Genomic DNA, 23,808 nt, shown 5'->3' with positions numbered 1-23,808 from the left:
TTACACCCACTGACCTCCACACTTACACACACTGACCTCCACACGTACACACCCTGACCTCCGCACGTACACACACTGACCTCCACAATTACACACACTGACCTCCACATGTACACGCTTACACACACTGACCTCCACGCTTACACCCACTGACGTCCACACTTACACACACTGACCTCCACACTTACACCCACTGACCTACATACGTACACACTTACACACACTGACCAACACACTAACACACACTGACCTCCACACTTACACACTTACACACACTGACCTACACACTAACACACTTACACACACTGACCAACACACTAACACACTTATACACACTGACCTCCATACATACACACTTACACACACTGACCAACACACTTACACACACTGACCTCCACATGTTCACACTTACACACACTGACCTTCACACTTACACACACTGACCTCCACACTTACACACACTGACCTCCACACGTACACACACTGACCTCCACACGTACACACACTGACCTCCACACTTACACACACTGACCTCCACACGTACACACACTGACCTACATACGTACACACACTGACCTCCACACTTACACACACTGACCTGCACACGTACACACACTGACCTCCAGACATACACACACTGACCTCCACACTTACACACACTGACCTGCACACGTACACACACTGACCTCCACAATTACACACACTGACCTCCACATGTACACGCTTACACACACTGACCTCCACACTTACACACACTGACCTCCACACTTACACACACTGACCTCCATACGTACACACTTACACCCACTAACCTCCACACTTACACCCACTGACCTCCACACTTACACCCACTGACCTCCACACGTACACACTGACCTCCACACGTACACACAGTGACCTCCACACGTACACACACTGACCTCCACACTTACACACACTGACCTCCACACGTACACACACTGACCTACATACGTACACACACTGACCTCCACACTTACACACACTGACCTCCACACTTACACACACTGACCTCCACACGTACACACACTGACCTACATACGTACACACACTGACCTCCACATGTTCACACTTACACACACTGACCTTCACACTTACACACACTGACCTCCACACTTACACACACTGACCTCCACACGTACACACACTGACCTCCACACGTACACACACTGACCTCCACACGTACACACACTGACCTCCACACTTACACACACTGACCTCCACACGTACACACACTGACCTACATACGTACACACACTGACCTCCACACTTACACACACTGACCTGCACACGTACACACACTGACCTCCAGACATACACACACTGACCTCCACACTTACACACACTGACCTGCACACGTACACACACTGACCTCCACAATTACACACACTGACCTCCACATGTACACGCTTACACACACTGACCTCCACACTTACACACACTGACCTCCAGACTAACACACTTACACACACTGACCTCCACACTTACACACACTGACCTCCACATGTACACACTTACACACACTGACCTCCACACGTACACACACTGACCTCCACATGTACACAATTACACTCACTGACCTCCACATGTACACACTTACACACACTGACCTCCACACGTACACACACTGACCTCCACATGTACACACTTACACTCACTGACCTCCACATGTACACACTTACACACACTGACCTAGACACGTACACACACTGACCTCCACACTTAGACACACTGACTTCCACACGTACACACTTACACACACTGACCTCCACACGTACACACACTAACCTCCACACTTACACACACTGACCTCCACACTTACACACACTGACCTCCACACTGACACACACTGACCTCCACACTTACACACACTGACCTCCAGACTAACACACTTACACACACTGACCTCCACACTTACACACACTGACCTCCACATGTACACACTTACACACACTGACCTCCACACGTACACACACTGACCTCCACATGTACACACTTACACTCACTGACCTCCACATGTACACACTTACACACACTGACCTCCACACTTACAAACTTACACACACTGACCTCCACACTTACAAACTTACACACACTGACCTCCACATGTACACGCTTACACACACTGACCTCCACACTTACACCCACTGACCTCCACACTTACACACACTGACCTACATACGTACACCCTTACACACACTGACCAACACACTAACACACACTGACCTCCACACTTACACACACTGACCTCCACACTTGCACACACTGACCTCCACACTTACACACACTGACCACCACATGTACACAATTACACACACTGACCTCCACATGTACACACTTACACACACTGACCTCCACATGTACACACTTACACACACTGACCTCCATACTAACACACTTACACACACTGACCTCCACACTTACACACACGGACCAACACACTAACACACTTGCACACACTGACCTCCACACTTACACACACTGACCAACACACTAACACACTTACACACACTGACCTACACACTTACACACACTGACCTCCACACTTACACACACTGACCTCCACACTTACACACACTGACCTCCACATGTACACACACTGACCTCACACGTACAAACACTGACCTCCACAATTACACACACTGACCTCCACATGTACACGCTTACACACACTGACCTCCACACTTACACACACTGACCTCCACACGTACACAATTACACACACTGACCTCCACATGTACACACACTGACCTCCACACTTACACACACTGACCTCCACACTTACACACACTGACCTCCACACTTACACACACTGACCTGCACACGTACACACACTGACCTCCACGCTTACACACACTGACCTCCACACTTACACACACTGACCTCCACACTTACACACACTGACCTCCACACTTACACCCACTAACCTCCACACTTACACCCACTAACCTCCACACTTACACCCACTGACCTCCACACTTACACACACTGACCACCACATGTACACAATTACACACACTGACCTCCACATGTACACACTTACACACACTGACCTCCACATGTACACACTTACACACACTGACCTCCATACTAACACACTTACACACACTGACCTCCACACTTACACACACGGACCAACACACTAACACACTTGCACACACTGACCTCCACACTTACACACACTGACCAACACACTAACACACTTACACACACTGACCTACACACTTACACACACTGACCTCCACACTTACACCCACTAACCTCCACACTTACACCCACTGACCTCCACACTTACACCCACTGACCTCCACACTTACACCCACTGACCTCCACACTTACACCCACTGACCTCCACACTTACACCAACTGACCTACATATGTACACACTTACACACACTGACCTCCACACGTACACACACTGACCTCCACACTTACACACACTGACCTACATACGTACACACTTAGACACACTGACCTCCATACTTCCACACACTGACCTCCACACTAACACACTTCCACACACTGACCTCCACACTTACAAACTTCCACACACTGACCTCCACATGTACACACACTGACCTCCACATGTACACACACTGACCTCCACACGTACACACACTGACCTCCACACTTACACACTTACACACACTGACCTCCACACTTACACACTTACACACACTGACCACCACACTAACACACTTACACACACTGACCTCCACACTTACACACACTGACCAACACACTAACACACTTACACACGCTGACCTCCACACTTACACACACTGACCTCCACATGTACACGCTTACAAACACTGACCTCCACACTTACACACACTGACCTCCATACATACACACTTACACCCACTGACCTCCACACTTACACCCACTGACCTCCACACTTACACCCACTGACCTCCACACTTACACACACTGACCTCCACACGTACACACACTGACCTCCACACTTACACACACTGACCTCCACACTTACACACACTGACCTCCACACTTACACACACTGACCTCCACATGTACACACACTGACCTCCACATGTGTACACACTGACCTCCACACGTACACACACTGACCTCCCACGTACACACATTGACCTCCATACGTACAAACACTGACCTCCACAATTACAAACACTGACCTCCACATGTACACGCTTACACACACTGACCTCCACACTTACACACACTGACCTCCGCACTTACACACACTGACCTCCACACTTACACACACTGACCTCCACATGTACATGATTACACACACTGACCTCCACACTTACACACACTGACCTACATAAGTACACACTTACACACACTGACCTCCACACTTACACACACTGACCAACACACTAACACACTTACACACGCTGACCTCCACACTTACACACACTGACCTCCACATGTACACGCTTACAAACACTGACCTCCACACTTACACACACTGACCTCCATACATACACACTTACACCCACTGACCTCCACACTTACACCCACTGACCTCCACACTTACACACACTGACCTCCACACTTACACACACTGACCTCCACACTTACACACACTGACCTCCACATGTACACACACTGACCTCCACATGTGTACACACTGACCTCCACACGTACACACACTGACCTCCCACGTACACACATTGACCTCCATACGTACAAACACTGACCTCCACAATTACAAACACTGACCTCCACATGTACACGCTTACACACACTGACCTCCACACTTACACACACTGACCTCCGCACTTACACACACTGATCTCCACACTTACACACACTGACCTCCACATGTACATGATTACACACACTGACCTCCACACTTACACACACTGACCTACATACGTACACACACTTACCTCCACACGTACACACACTGACCTCCACACTTACACACACTGACCTCCGCACTTACACACACTGACCTACATACGTACACACTTAGACACACTGACCTCCATACTTCCACACACTGACCTCCACACTAACACACTTCCACACACTGACCTCCACACTTACAAACTTCCACACACTGACCTCCACATGTACACACACTGACCTCCACATGTACACACACTGACCTCCACACGTACACACACTGACCTCCACACTTACACACACTGACCTCCACACTTACACACTTGCACACACTGACCACCACACTAACACACTTACACACACTGACCTCCACACTTACACACACTGACCTCCACATTTACACACACTGACCTCCACATGTACACACACTGACCTCCACATGTGTACACACTGACCTCCCACGTACACACATTGACCTCCATACGTACAAACACTGACCTCCACAATTACAAACACTGACCTCCACATGTACACGCTTACACACACTGACCTCCACACTTACACACACTGACCTACATAAGTACACACTTACACACACTGACCTCCACGCTTACACCCACTGACCTCCACACTTACACACTTCCACACACTGACCTCCACACTTACAAACGTCCACACACTGACCTCCACATGTACACACACTGACCTCCACACGTACACACACTGACCTCCACACTTACACACATACACACACTGACCACCACACTTGCACACTTACACACACTGACCTCCACACTTACACACACTGACCACCACACTAACACACTTACACACACTGACCTCCACACTTACACACACTGACCTCCACACTTACACACACTGACCAACACACTAACACACTTACACACGCTGACCTCCACACTTACACACACTGACCTCCACAATTACACCCACTGACCTCCACACTTACACCCACTGACCTCCACACGTACACACACTGACCTCCATACGTACACACACTGACCTCCACACTTACACACACTGACCTCCACACTTACACACACTGACCTCCACAATTACACCCACTGACCTCCACACTTACACCCACTGACCTCCTCACGTACACACACTGACCTCCACACGTACACACACTGACCTCCACACTTACACACTTACACACACTGACCACCACACTAACACACTTACACACACTGACCTCCACACTTACACACACTGACCAACACACTAACACACTTACACACGCTGACCTCCACACTTACACACACTGACCTCCACAATTACACCCACTGACCTCCACACTTACACCCACTGACCTCCACACACTGACCTCCACACGTACACACCCTGACCTCCGCACGTACACACACTGACCTCCACAATTACACACACTGACCTCCACATGTACACGCTTACACACCCTGACCTCCACGCTTACACCCACTGACCTCCACACTTACACACACTGACCTCCACACTTACACCCACTGACCTACATACGTACACACTTACACACACTGACCAACACACTAACACACACTGACCTCCACACTTACACACACTGACCTACACACTAACACACTTACACACACTGACCAACACACTAACACACTTATACACACTGACCTCCACACATACACACTTACACACACTGACCAACACACTTACACACACTGACCTCCACATGTTCACACTTACACACACTGACCTTCACACTTACACACACTGACCTCCACACTTACACACACTGACCTCCACACGTACACACACTGACCTCCACACGTACACACACTGACCTCCACACTTACACACACTGACCTCCACACGTACACACACTGACCTCCACAATTACACACACTGACCTCCACATGTACACGCTTACACACACTGACCTCCACAATTACACCCACTGACCTCCACACTTACACCCACTGACCTCCACACACTGACCTCCACACGTACACACCCTGACCTCCGCACGTACACACACTGACCTCCACAATTACACACACTGACCTCCACATGTACACACTTACACACACTGACCAACACACTAACACACACTGACCTCCACACTTACACACACTGACCTACACACTAACACACTTACACACACTGACCAACACACTAACACACTTATACACACTGACCAACACACTTACACACACTGACCTCCACATGTTCACACTTACACACACTGACCTTCACACTTACACACACTGACCTCCACACTTACACACACTGACCTCCACACGTACACACACTGACCTCCACACGTACACACACTGACCTCCACACTTACACACACTGACCTCCACACGTACACACACTGACCTACATACGTACACACACTCACCTCCACACTTACACACACTGACCTGCACACGTACACACACTGACCTCCAGACATACACACACTGACCTCCACACTTACACACACTGACCTGCACACGTACACACACTGACCTCCACAATTACACACACTGACCTCCACATGTACACGCTTACACACACTGACCTCCACACTTACACCCACTGACCTCCACACTTACACCCACTGACCTACATACGTACACACTTACACACACTGACCAACACACTAACACACACTGACCTCCACACTTACACACACTGACCTACACACTAACACACTTACACACACTGACCAACACACTAACACACTTATACACACTGACCTCCACACATACACACTTACACACACTGACCAACACACTTACACACACTGACCTCCACATGTTCACACTTACACACACTGACCTCCACACTTACACACACTGACCTCCACACTTACACACACTGACCTCCACACTTGCACACTTACACACACTGACCACCACACTAACACACTTACACACACTGACCACCACACTAACACACTTACACACACTGACCACCACACTTGCACACTTACACACACTGACCACCACACTAACACACTTACACACACTGACCACCACACTAACACACTTACACACACTGACCACCACACTTGCACACTTACACACACTGACCTCCACACTTACACACTTACACACACTGACCACCACACTAACACACTTACACACACTGACCACCACACTAACACACACTGACCTCCACACTAACACACTTACATACACTGACCACCACACTAACACACTTACACACACTGACCACCACACTAACACACACTGACCTCCACACTTACACACTTACACACACTGACCACCACACTAACACACTTACACACACTGACCTCCACACTTACACACACTGACCACCACACTAACACACTTACACACACTGACCACCACACTAACACACACTGACCTCCACACTAACACACTTACACACACTGACCTCCACACTTACACACACTGACCTCCACACTTACACACACTGACCACCACACTTGCACACTTACACACACTGACCTCCACACTTACACACACTGACCTCCTCACTTACACACTTACACACACTGACCTCCACACTTACACACTTACACACACTGACCTCCACACTTACACACTTACACACACTGACCACCACACTAACACACTTACACACACTGACCACCACACTAACACACTTACACACACTGACCTCCACACTTACACACACTGACCTCCACACTTACACACACTGACCTCCACACTTACACACTTACACACGCTGACCTCCACACTTACACACACTGACCTCCACACTTACACACACTGACCTCCACACTTACACACTTACACACACTGACCTCCACACTTACACACACTGACCTCCACACTTGCACACTTACACACACTGACCTCCACACTAACACACTTACACACACTGACCACCACACTAACACACACTGACCTCCACACTAACACACTTACACACACTGACCACCACACTAACACACTTACACACACTGACCAACACACTAACACACTTATACACACTGACCTCCACACATACACACTTACACACACTGACCAACACACTTACACACACTGACATCCACATGTTCACACTTACACACACTGACCAACACACTAACACACTTACACACACTGACCTCCACACTTACACACACTGACCACCACACTAACACACACTGACCTCCACACTAACACACTTACACACACTGACCAACACACTAACACACTAACACACACTGACCTCCACACTAACACACTTACACACACTGACCTCCACACTTACACACACTGACCTCCACACTTACACACTTACACACACTGACCACCACACTTGCACACTTACACACACTGACCTCCACACTTACACACACTGACCTCCACACTTACACACACTGACCTCCTCACTTACACACTTACACACACTGACCTCCACACTTACACACTTACACACACTGACCTCCACACTTACACACTTACACACACTGACCACCACACTAACACACTTACACACACTGACCTCCACACTTACACACACTGACCTCCACACTTACACACACTGACCAACACACTAACACACTTACACACACTGACCTCCACACTTACACACACTGACCTCCACACTTACACACACTGACCTCCACACTTACACACACTGACCTCCACAATTACACCCACTGACCTCCACACTTACACCCACTGACCTCCACACGTACACACACTGACCTCCACACGTACACACCCTGACCTCCGCACGTACACACACTGACCTCCACAATTACACACACTGACCTCCACACTTACACACACTGACCTCCTCACTTACACACTTACACACACTGACCTCCACACTTACACACTTACACACACTGACCACCACACTAACACACTTACACACACTGACCTCCACACTTACACACACTGACCTCCACACTTACACACACTGACCTCCACACTTACACACACTGACCACCACACTAACACACTTACACACACTGACCTCCACACTTACACACACTGACCTCCACACTTACACACACTGACCTCCACACTTACACACACTGACCTCCACAATTACACCCACTGACCTCCACACTTACACCCACTGACCTCCACACGTACACACACTGACCTCCACACGTACACACCCTGACCTCCGCACGTACACACACTGACCTCCACAATTACACACACTGACCTCCACATGTACACGCTTACACACACTGACCTCCACGCTTACACCCACTGACCTCCACACTTACACCCACTGACCTACATACGTACACACTTACACATACTGACCAACACACTAACACACACTGACCTCCACACTTACACACTTACACACACTGACCTACACACTAACACACACACACTGACCAACACACTAACACACTTCTACACACTGACCTCCACACATACACACTTACACACACTGACCAACACACTTACACACACTGACCTCCACATGTTCACACTTACACACACTGACCAACACACTAACACACTTACACACACTGACCTCCACACTTACACACACTGACCTCCACACTTACACACTTACACACACTGACCTCCACACCTGCACACTTACACACACTGACCACCACACTAACACACTTACACACACTGACCACCACACTAACACACTTACACACACTGACCACCACACTTGCACACTTACACACACTGACCACCACACTAACACACTTACACACACTGACCACCACACTAACACACACTGACCTCCACACTAACACACTTACATACACTGACCACCACACTAACACACTTACACACACTGACCACCACACTAACACACACTGACCTCCACACTTACACACTTACACACACTGACCACCACACTAACACACTTACACACACTGACCACCACACTAACACACTTACACACACTGACCACCACACTAACACACTTACACACACTGACCACCACACTAACACACACTGACCTCCACACTAAAACACTTACACACACTGACCTCCACACTTACACACACTGACCTCCACACTTACACACTTACACACACTGACCACCACACTTGCACACTTACACACACTGACCTCCACACTTACACACACTGACCTCCACACTTACACACACTGACCTCCTCACTTACACACTTACACACACTGACCTCCACACTTACACACTTACACACACTGACCTCCACACTTACACACTTACACACACTGACCACCACACTAACACACTTACACACACTGACCAACACACTAACACACTTACACACACTGACCACCACACTAACACACTTACACACACTGACCAACACACTTACACACACTGACCTCCACACTTACACACTTACACACGCTGACCTCCACACTTACACACACTGACCTCCACACTTACACACACTGACCTCCACACTTACACACACTGACCTCCACACTTACACACGCTGACCTCCACACTTACACACTTACACACGCTGACCTCCACACTTACACACACTGACCTCCACACTTACACACACTGACCTCCACACTTACACACTTACACACACTGACCTCCACACTTACACACACTGACCTCCACACTTGCACACTTACACACACTGACCTCCACACTAACACACTTACACACACTGACCACCACACTAACACACACTGACCTCCACACTAACACACTTACACACACTGACCACCACACTAACACACTTACACACACTGACCAACACACTAACACACTTATACACACTGACCTCCACACATACACACTTACACACACTGACCAACACACTTACACACACTGACCTCCACATGTTCACACTTACACACACTGACCAACACACTAACACACTTACACACACTGACCTCCACACTTACACACACTGACCTCCACACTTACACACTAACACACTTACACACACTGACCACCACACTAACACACACTGACCTCCACACTAACACACTTACACACACTGACCAACACACTAACACACTAACACACACTGACCTCCACACTAACACACTTACACACACTGACCTCCACACTTACACACACTGACCTCCACACTTACACACTTACACACACTGACCACCACACTTGCACACTTACACACACTGACCTCCACACTTACACACACTGACCTCCACACTTACACACACTGACCTCCTCACTTACACACTTACACACACTGACCTCCACACTTACACACTTACACACACTGACCTCCACACTTACACACTTACACACACTGACCACCACACTAACACACTTACACACACTGACCTCCACACTTACACACACTGACCTCCACACTTACACACACTGACCTCCACACTAACACACTTACACACGCTGACCTCCACACTTACACACACTGACCTCCACAATTACACCCACTGACCTCCACACTTACACCCACTGACCTCCACACGTACACACACTGACCTCCACACGTACACACCCTGACCTCCGCACGTACACACACTGACCTCCACAATTACACACACTGACCTACATACGTACACACTTACACACACTGACCAACACACTAACACACACTGACCTCCACACTTACACACACTGACCTCCACACTTACACACTTACACACACTGACCTCCACACTTGCACACTTACACACACTGACCACCACACTAACACACTTACACACACTGACCACCTCACTAACACACTTACACACACTGACCACCACACTTGCACACTTACACACACTGACCTCCACACTTACACACTTACACACACTGACCACCACACTAACACACTTACACACACTGACCACCACACTAACACACACTGACCTCCACACTAACACACTTACATACACTGACCACCACACTAACACACTTACACACACTGACCACCACACTAACACACACTGACCTCCACACTTACACACTTACACACACTGACCACCACACTAACACACTTACACACACTGACCACCACACTAACACACTTACACACACTGACCACCACACTAACACACACTGACCTCCACACTAAAACACTTACACACACTGACCACCACACTAACACACACTGACCTCCACACTAAAACACTTACACACACTGACCTCCACACTTACACACACTGACCTCCACACTTACACACTTACACACACTGACCACCACACTTGCACACTTACACACACTGACCTCCACACTTACACACACTGACCTCCACACTTACACACACTGACCTCCTCACTTACACACTTACACACACTGACCTCCACACTTACACACTTACACACACTGACCTCCACACTTACACACTTACACACACTGACCACCACACTAACACACTTACACACACTGACCTCCACACTTACACACACTGACCTCCACACTTACACACACTGACCAACACACTAACACACTTACACACGCTGACCTCCACACTTACACACACTGACCTCCACACTTACACACACTGACCTCCACACTTACACACTTACACACACTGACCTCCACACTTACACACACTGACCTCCACACTTGCACACTTACACACACTGACCTCCACACTAACACACTTACACACACTGACCACCACACTAACACACACTGACCTCCACACTAACACACTTACACACACTGACCACCACACTAACACACTTACACACACTGACCAACACACTAACACACTTATACACACTGACCTCCACACATACACACTTACACACACTGACCAACACACTTACACACACTGACCTCCACATGTTCACACTTACACACACTGACCAACACACTAACACACTTACACACACTGACCTCCACACTTACACACACTGACCTCCACACTTACACACTTACACACACTGACCTCCACACTTACACACACTGACCTCCACACTTGCACACTTACACACACTGACCTCCACACTTACACACACTGACCTCCACACTTGCACACTTACACACACTGACCTCCACACTAACACACTTACACCCACTGACCACCACACTAACACACACTGACCTCCACACTAACACACTTACACACACTGACCACCACACTAACACACTTACACACACTGACCACCACACTAACACACACTGACCTCCACACTAACACACTTACACACACTGACCTCCACACTTACACACACTGACCACCACACTTACACACACTGACCACCACACTTGCATACTTACACACACTGACCTCCACACTTACACACTTACACACACTGACCACCACACTAACACACTTACACACACTGACCACCACACTAACACACTTACACACACTGACCACCACACTAACACACTTACACACACTGACCTCCACACTTACACACACTTACACACACTGACCTCCACACTTACACACACTGACCTCCACACTTACACACTTACACACACTGACCACCACACTAACACACTTACACACACTGACCTCCACACTTACACACACTTACACACACTGACCTCCACACTTACACACACTGACCTCCACACTTACACACACTGACCTCCACACTTACACACTTACACACACTGACCTCCACACTAACACACTTACACACACTGACCTCCCCACTTACACACACTGACCTCCACACTTACACACACTGACCTCCACCAGTACAAACACACGTACACTGACCTTCAATTCTGTTACTGTACTAAAACAGCTTGTGTTTATTTGAGGGAATATTGAAGGGTAATATCAGGATTGGGGGAGGGGCCAGGTCTATTTAAGCTGATTTGTAAATTTTGGGAGGGGCCAGTGCTATTTAGTCTGCTTTGTAAATTTGGGGGAGCGATCAGTCCTATTTAAGATTATTTGTGCATTTTTGGGAGGGGCCAGTCCTATTTACGAGAGTTATAAGTCTGGGGGGGGCAGGACTATTTAGGTGAGGTATAAATTTGGGGGAGGGGCCAGGATTATTTAGGTGAGTTATAAATTTGGTGGAGGAGCCAGGACTAAAATTTGGGGTGAAGCTCGACCTTTTTAAGGTGATTTGTACATTCTTGGGAGTGGCCAGGACTATTTAGCTGAGGTATAAATTTGGGGGAGTGGCCAGGCCTTTTTAAGCTGATTGGTACATTTTTGGGAGTGGCCAGTCTTATTTAGATGAGTTGTAAATTTGAGGTAGGAGTTAGATTTATTTAAAATAGGAGACTCATCATTATTTTTCATTATTATTAATTCATTTTTGTATGTTTGTTTTTGTTATTTCTGTTGTGACCAGAAAGAAATAAAGAAAAAATGACTTCACATTTTTAGAAGCTACGTACTTTTATGGCTGATTTTTTGTATTCCCTCAAACATCACATTTAGCACGAAAAACTAATGAATTAAACAAAAAACAAAAAATTGTCCACTGCACATGGACTCATTCATGCACCTACACGCGATATCAAATAGTTCTAATGAATCTATTTGTTTAAATCTGAATATAAATGTAGAAATGAGGTGACTGTACCCGAGACGGCCTGCACGGCGACCCGGAGGAAACCCTTCACCTCGCCTTTCTCACTCACTATCGCAACACGGTGCACCAGAGGGACGGGGTACAGCAGGTTGCTCAGGTACACAAACGCCCTGCGGGGGATGAGAGAAAGAGCGCGAGAGAAGACAAGTTAGAAGAGAAAAGAACGAGTGCAGGGTGAGAAAAGAATCAGACATATTTATTTCTGAAGATCGACGCAGCCACACCGCCACTGCACACAACAACACGACACTGACACGCAAAAAAGCAACCAAACAGGAAGCTGCTCTGGCGCAAAACCAAACAAAGCGTCTGCTGCTCGTCTCTTCATACCCAGTGAACCCCCCACCGCTCTCAGGAAAAACGAGAGGAGATTCAGTAGCAAGGCTCGTTCAGTTCAGAATTGGGTTGAATAGATGCTTACTTTTACTTCACCCTCATAAACCCTTCATAACGCATAAACACTGAATAACACATTTACAGAATAACAGTCATACCTGGGGGCGTGTCTGAACCACGCTGGAGATATTTTATGACACTCTCAATCAGATTATTCAGTTTCGCAGAGTAATTGAGCTGTAATGATGTTCATGCTTATAAAAGATCAACAAAGGTGTCATTACGATTCCTCCATATTCACCCAGACATCAACCCGACACGCCCATTCATTCGTTTCGTCATATTTTATTGGCTACCAGGTGAGAAACAGAATGAACCAGTCAGGATCGTGCATTTTTCTCATTTCTCTTTGAAAACTGCGATACTGTTTAATATTGTTAGCTAGTTAGCATTGTACTTGTAAATTAATGTAAACAAATAACTGCACTATTTGTAACAACACTACTGTTTAATATTGCTAGCTAGATAACAACAGCTGAACTAACTATTTAGATGCATTGTAAATTTGTGGGAGGGGCCAGGCTTAATAAAGGTGATTTGTAAGTTTGTGGGCGTGGCCAGACCTATCAAAGGTGATTTGTACATTTTTGGCAGGGGCCAGGCCTATTTAAGTCAGTTATAATTTGGGGGGAGGGGCCAGGACTATTTATTATTATTTGTACATTTTTGGGAGGGACCAGTCCTATTGAGGTGAGTTATAAATTTGGAGGAGGGGCCAAGCATATTTAGGTGAGTTGTAATATTGTGTGTGTGTGTGTGTGTGTGTGTGTGTGTGTGTGTGTGTGGTCAGGCCTATTTAAGGTAATTTTCACATTTGTGGGAGGGGCCAAGTTTATTTAGATGAATTGTAAATTTGGGGGAGGAGTTAGATTTATTTAAAATAGGAGATTCATCATTATTTTTTCATTATTATTAATTCAGCTGAACTCCTTATAAACTACTGGATTTACTCTGCCAGCTTTACGTACATTTTGCCAAAGCGAGCTGGTGAAGTTTCTGAGGAGTTAAAATATTTCAGTTTGAGTCACGACCACCATTTTAGTTTCTTTATTTCCACATGAATTTCTCTAGCATGGTTTTCCATTTGAAAAAAAAAAACCCGTTTCTGATGAACATCAGGCCAAGTACTCGTTATTTGTTGTGTTATTTGTAATGCCATTTAATTGAAGGAAAGCTCAACTAGCTATTTTAAAGCAAACTAGTTAGCATACCACATTATCTGGCTAATCAGTTACAGTCTGTACTGTATATGACAAAACGTAGCTTAGTATTGGAGAATAAGGAATAACGAGTCTGACTGCACGTGATGAACATATAAGGAACAGAAATGTGTTAATAAAACCAAGAGAAAACAAAATAGCGAGTGTAGCTAGCAGAGTTGAAGTTAGCATTGTGTGATACAAGATGCATTCAAATAAATATGAAAGGACTGTAGTGCTGAACTCTTGTTCAATATACGATTACTATAGAAATCTATAACTGTTCAAGTTATAACATTGTTATGAAATATTGTTTAAAGTAATGAGAGCTATGTTTTAAAAAAAACTCACACATATCTATGCTAGCTCAGTGTAAATTAGCCTTTTTTTACCTCAGTGCATGTCTATTTTCTCTCACTGAAATTGTTTAAATATACAACTAAATAAATAAATAAATAAATAAATAGCTATTTAATCAAATACATATTTCATAAATATGCATACATTTGTATAAATTGTCTATCAGTGTTATTCAGTGCTTATGCATGTCTTATGAAGTCATCATGCATAAAAGGCTTTGTATCTTATCTAAAGCTTACATTCACTTTACTTCAGGGCAACAGTTCTCTTCTTTTTTAATTTAGAAAGTATTTATCATCGATTCTTCCAACTTAATACAAATGGGTTATAAGGCCATCTCCGATTTACCGCAGGCGTGGCAGGAGGGGTGCCAGAGGGGAGGAGCTTATGACAAGATTGGTGAGGCAAAAAGTTACAGCATGCTCAGATAAACAAAAATGTAGAGTGATCGAAAACAAATCTCTAATTTGGCTCTGACGGGTCAGATGCAAACCGGGAAAAAAAAAGTCGAGGAAGGAAAACGGAAGGAAAGTTTTCAAAAAATAATAATTATAATAAAAATTAAAATGACATTAAATAAACATGAATTTCACTCCACGTAAACTCAAAAGTGAAATTAAAGTCACACATATCACAGCTCTCTGGGTGTTTAATGTGTACAAGCGATTAAGGATGTGGGAAGCCAATCGAAAAATAGGAAAAGGTTGGGATAAAAATTTGAGCTCTGGCATGCCTGGGCGAGACCGCTGCAGTCGAAACCAGCTCTTTCATCGTGACAGCTGCTAGAGCGCAGAACAAAACTAAACAGATGTGTTCTGATGTCAATGCTAAATAAATAAATAAGTGGATTTTTTTTTCTGTGGATTGAAGTCCACATGGCTCCTGTTTACAAATAATTTTAGCTATAATACCATGAAAAAAGTATTTGCTCCCTCCTGATTTTTTTTTCGCTGACTTCACATTGCTGGAAAAGCTCTATCTCAGTGATGTTTAGATTCATCAGGGCTGGCCATAATCAAATGTGGGTGTGTCTAGTCCATCCATCCATCCATCCATCCATCCATCCATCACCTGTAGCCGCTGATCCTGTACAGGGTCACAGGCAAGCTGGCACAGAGACAAACAACCATTCACACCTACGGTCAATTTAGAGTTACCAATTATCCTAACCTGCATGCTTTTGGACTGTGGGGGAAACCTAAGCACCTGAAGGAAACCCACACAGACACGGGGAGAAGATGCAAACTCCATACAGAAAGGCCCTCGTCGGCCACTGGGCTTGAACCCAGAACCTTCTTGCTGTGAGTCAACAGTGCTAACCACTACACCACCATGCCGCCCCTGTGTCTAGTCTAATCAATCAATTATTAATTACATTTCATTAATTGGTTGATTAACTAAGGGGGCAATTACTTTTTCACACAGTGCCAGTTAGTGTTGGACAAATTTAATTCGATAAAAGAAATGAGTTAAAAACTGTATTTTGTGCTTATTCAAGTTTTCTTTGTCTTGTACTGAATTTCGTTTGAAGGTCTGATATCATTTAGTGGCAAACATGCAAAAATAAAAGAAATCCAAAATAAATTCACAGCAGTGTAGATCTTAAAATAAAATCCACTTTAACTGATTTAATTACGACTGTTAAACACACATCTATCGTGGTTCCTTTGCAATATCATGGACATTCTTTTGACGCGATTGTTTTTCTTCATTGTTTATCACTTTATAGATATTTATATCGATAATCAACTACCACAGAGCATAAAAGATCAGCAAAGATCTTGGAGAGGTTTTTAAGTCTCATCAAAGTTAATATAGTTAATATACAACACCAAAGTATAAACAAACGAGCAGGTGAATAGAAATCAGCATGGCCTTGACCCAGCAGTTACTAGGGATGAATGAATGCATCACACAGTGCTGGGCTTTGCCTGTCCTTCATGTCTGACCACTCATTTGTACCTGCATGAACATTTTGTTGGGATCCCAGTCCCAATACACTCCTCCAGTCTCACCCAGATTCCCCATGACAAAAAAATCTGGGGGCAAAAAAACCCAAAACAAAAAAACGAATAATGCTCCTGCTATTCATATCTGTATTTGTATCTGTTTAGAACACATTGTTAATTTTTATAATAATGTATTCATATTTGTTTGCATTCCATGTGTGTGTGTGTGTGTGTGCGTGCGTGTGTGAAAGAGCTGGTTTCCTCTGGCAGCGAAGCTCCTGAAGCCTCACCAACCTTCCCACTAAACAGAACAGAGGCCAGCGGTCGTAAAAGGGGTCCTGGCCTTGGCACTGATGACCCTCCTCCACACTGATCTCATCGTCCAGGTCCTCCAACTCCTCCTCCTCCTTCCCATAATGCCGCTCATCTGCGAGCTCGGTTACGTCCGATTCAGGCTCGGAGAGGGTGGGGGAGGGGGAGGGGTCTCTCATGCGCTCGCTCATGCACGTTTTCAGAATAGGAGTGCTGGTGCAGCCGGAGACACGGGAACTGGGTTAGTACAAGCTTTCACACACACACACACACACACACACACACACTTGCACATCTGCACTTAGGCCCTGATTTACCAAGACCTCAAATAATAAGTAACAATTTGCATTTATTAACCCTATGTTCACACTCACAGACGACAAGTCCGTTGTGTTATTATTAGCTTTTTTCCTGTTGCCATGTTGTTACAGCTACCTTTGTCGTTCGTGGGTGTGTCCTGCCTAGCATTTTTTTCAGTTCCAATGAAAAACAGTAGTAGTTACAGCTATGTAGTTCAAAAGAAATGAAATAATACACGGCTTCATGCTCCTGTAGCATGATTGTCAGTCCTGCGCACTGTGGCACGTGCACCTGAAGGCACGTCTCAGTTGAGCGCACTCCAGCATGCGCCGATAACAATCCGTACCTGAACTCAATTAAGGAGCTATGTACACTGTAAATAAACATCACTGTTATTATTATACTGCTTCTGCACTTGCGTCCACCTACCTCACACCTGACAGAATACTTCACCTTACAATGGATGCAGCATAAGTAATACAGTTTGCTATACCATGCATCTACTGGGTTCCTGGATCTCGTCCCCTCGCCTCGTATTTCCAGCAGCGTTTTGTAATGGGCCTTCCGGCGATGTATTATGGAATCTATCACCCTAGGGGATTCAGCCTGCAGTGTAATCTGTTCTATGAGGCCTTTGAAGAACCCAAGCCACCAGAACCGATCTGGGTGAGCCTCATGCTCACCTGGACAGGTGGACAAGCTCACTGAAGGGTGGAGTACCTGATCCGAGTCGAGCACCCATGCTTTCAGAGTTCACAGACTTTCTTAGCCATGCTCCAGTTTATTTTTGAATCTTTGGAAAAGGAGGAATCCCATTAATTTTTTTTGGGGGGGTGATCCCTCTAGTGGCTGATGCAGCGGAGGAGGCTGTCGCTTCAGAGCTCCCTCCAGTGACTGATGCAGTGGAGGAGGCTGTTACTTCAGAGCTCCCTCCAGTGACTGACGCAGTGGAGGAGGCTGTTGCTTCAGAGCTCCCTCCAGTGACTGATGCAGTGGAGGAGGCTGTTGCTCCAGAGCTCCCTCCAGTGGCCGATGTAGAGACAGTGGAGAAGGTTGTTACTGAGCCCCTCCAAGAGGCTGTCTTTCCAGAGCTGATTTCTCAGCCAGAGCCAGCACCTGAAAAAAATGCCTGAACCAGAGTCTGCATTAGAACCCATGCCTGAACCAGAGCCAGCCCCAGTGCCAGTGTCAGAGCCAGTACCAGCTCCAGCGTCAGAGTCTGAGTCAGCACCAGAGCCCGTTCCAGTGCCAGCGCCAGCATTTATTCCTGTTCCAGTGCCAGCATCTGTTCCAGCACCAGTGTCTGTTCCAGTGCCAGCATCTGTTCCAGTGTCAAAGCCAACACCAATGCCTACTCCAGGGACAGTGCCTGAGTCGGAGCCAGAGTCAGCACCAGTGTCAGCTCCAGAACCAGTGCCAGAGTCAGCGCCAGTGTCTGCTCTAGTGCCAGAGTTGGAGTCAGAGTCAGCACTAGTGTCTACTCCAGCTCCAGTGCCAGCGCCAGTGTCAGAGTCAGCTCCAGAGCCAGCATCAGAGCCTGTGTCAGTGTCTACTCCAGAACCCATGTCAGTACCAGTGTCAGAGTCAGCTCCAGTGCCAGAGCCAGCATCAGAGCCTGTGCCAGTGTTTACTCCAGAGCCAGTGCCCGGGTCAGCTAGCGCATCAGAGCCAACACCAGAGTCAGTGCCTGTGTCAGCTCTAGTGCCTATGCCAGAGTCAAGGCCAGTGCCAGAACATGAGCTGGTTCTGGAACCTGTGTTAGAGGAATGCATCGTTGTCCCACCGCCGCCCAGCTATGAAGGCAACATTGTCTCGCCGCCGCCCAGCTATGAAGATGTCATCATTCCAATGCCACCCAGCTATGAAGACGTTGTCGTCCCAATGCTGCCCAGTTATGAAGACGTCATCCCACCGCCCAGACAGGACCATAGCAATGCGCTGACAGAGCTCGAGCCCATGCCTGAGTCAAGTCCAGAGTTTGAACTAGAACCAAGTTCAGACTTTGAACTAGAGCCAAGTCCTGAGTCCAAGCCAAGTCCTGAGTTTGAACTAGAGTCAAGTCCCAACTCCAGCCCAGAACTCAAGTCATCCCTAGAGCCCGAGTCCTCTACTGAGCCCGAGTACAGCCTGGAGCCTGAGTCAAAGCTTGCTTCCTGCCTTGAGCCCAAGTCATCTTCAGAGCTCGAGCACACTTCCAGCCATCTGTCCAAGCCAGACCCAGAGCTCAAGCCTGAGTCATCTCTTGAGCTGGAGCCAGAGTCCAACCCAAAGCTCAAGTCATCTCCAGGGCTCAAATCCAGCCCAGAGCTTGAGTCCACCTTCAGTCCAGGATCCGAGCCAAGTCCAAGATCCAAGTTAAGTCCAGAGTCTGAGCATGATTCCGGCCCAGAGACCAAGTCAAGTCCCGTGCTCAAGCCCACTCGGAGTCCAAGTCTTGTCCTGAGCCTGAGCCTGAATACCGGAGCCAAGAATGATGGATTTTCGCTCCTGGAGGGAGCTCTTTGGGAGGGGGTTCTGTCAGTCCTGCGCACTGTGGCGCGTGCACCTGAAGGTGTGCCTCGGGCTGCACGCACGTCGAGCAGACTCCAGCACATGCCATTAACGATGCACACCTGAATTCAATTAAGGAGCTATGTGTGCATCTATTTAAGGACTGTGCTGATGCACAATCAGTGCGAAGTATTACGATACATCAGTACACATTACTGAGCCTTTCTTCCCATGTTTCTGATTTCCTGTTTTCTGATTCCTGTGCCTGTTTCTCGTTCCTGTTCTCACTTTGCCTCTGCTATCCTGTTTGCACCTCACCCGACCCTTTGCTTGTTTCACGTTGCATATTTAGCCTGCCGTTTTGGATTATTTGCCTGCGTGTGTATTTGTGCACTGTAAATAAACATCACTCTTATTATTATACTGCTTCTGCACTTGTGTCCACCTACCTCGCACCTGACAATGATGTACACACACCACAGGCACCAGCGATCTCTACTACTTCTTTACAATCTTTATTTTTATTCATATTGTCTCAATGCACATTTAATGACAGGATAAAATGAGATCATGGTTATCCATTCTTCCTCCATTCCTGCATCAAACAGTAAATGGAAACTAACAGCAGGTAGGACCTAAAGTGTAACTTGTGCAGAGTTCCTGAACTGACCTTCAGTCAGTGTTAATACACTCATCTCATCTCATTATCTCTAGCCGCTTTATCCTGTTCTACAGGGTCGCAGGCAAGCTGGAGCCTATCCCAGCTGACTACGGGCGAAAGGCGGGGTACACCCTGGACAAGTCGCCAGGTCATCACAGGGCCGACACATAGACACAGACAACCATTCACACTCACATTCACACCTACGGTCAATTTAGAGTCACCAGTTAACCTAACCTGCATGTCTTTGGACTGTGGGGGAAACCGGAGCACCCGGAGGAAACCCACGTGGACACGGGGGAGAACATGCAAACTCCACACAGAAAGGCCCTCGCCGACCACGGGGCTCGAACCTGGACCTTCTTGCTGTGAGGCGACACTACACCACCGTGCTGCCCGTGTTAACACACTGCAATCGCTAAAACCCTGAGTGTAAAAATCAGCGAGTGCATTTTTCAATTGTATCATATCCGCACACATTCGCGCTTGGCACACCTCAAACTTTCACTCACATGCATTAATGTTCTGAGCAGCACGCACCTCAAGGACTAAATACATGAATCTGTCCTGGATTATACCATGAGTTGGCCATTAGTGTGTCCGCTTCTCGATCAGGAGATTGCGAGTTCTACTCACAGTCGGGTCATACCAAAGACCATCATAAAAATGGTACCTACTGCCGTCTGGCAAGGCATGCTTCAATACAGATGTGAGTGAGGAGTCAAACTCTCGTGGTTACCAGAGGACTATCCCCCCACTGTAACCCTAGCTACGTAATAGGCGAGAGACCGAGGGCTATGGAAACAGAGATCGGTGCTGCCCTATGCGCCACATGGAGTGGGAAGGGATTTTGATTTTGTCCTGGATTAGAGCGCAATCAATGTGTGCATATAAG

General features: G+C 46.9%; 1 protein-coding gene across 2 annotated transcripts in view; it reads right to left on the bottom strand.

Moving 5' to 3' along the window:
- The window catches only part of kif1ab (kinesin family member 1Ab), a 100,494-nt gene that overhangs the window by 35,130 nt on the left and 41,556 nt on the right, over positions 1-23,808 (bottom strand). Inside the window, exons 24-25 of one of the 2 annotated variants that reach the window (XM_060898231.1) lie at positions 19,445-19,675; positions 15,238-15,356 (exon numbers count right to left, since the gene is read on the bottom strand). In XM_060898231.1, coding sequence (XP_060754214.1) covers positions 15,238-15,356; positions 19,445-19,675 — 350 coding nt within the window. The remainder of the gene's footprint in view (positions 1-15,237; positions 15,357-19,444; positions 19,676-23,808) is intronic. The other variant, XM_060898232.1, reaches the window with a different exon arrangement.

This window comes from Neoarius graeffei, chromosome 17 (genome assembly GCF_027579695.1).
Source record: "Neoarius graeffei isolate fNeoGra1 chromosome 17, fNeoGra1.pri, whole genome shotgun sequence".
Lineage (NCBI taxonomy): Eukaryota > Metazoa > Chordata > Actinopteri > Siluriformes > Ariidae > Neoarius > Neoarius graeffei.
This window is presented reverse-complemented; position numbering and strand designations above follow the sequence as displayed.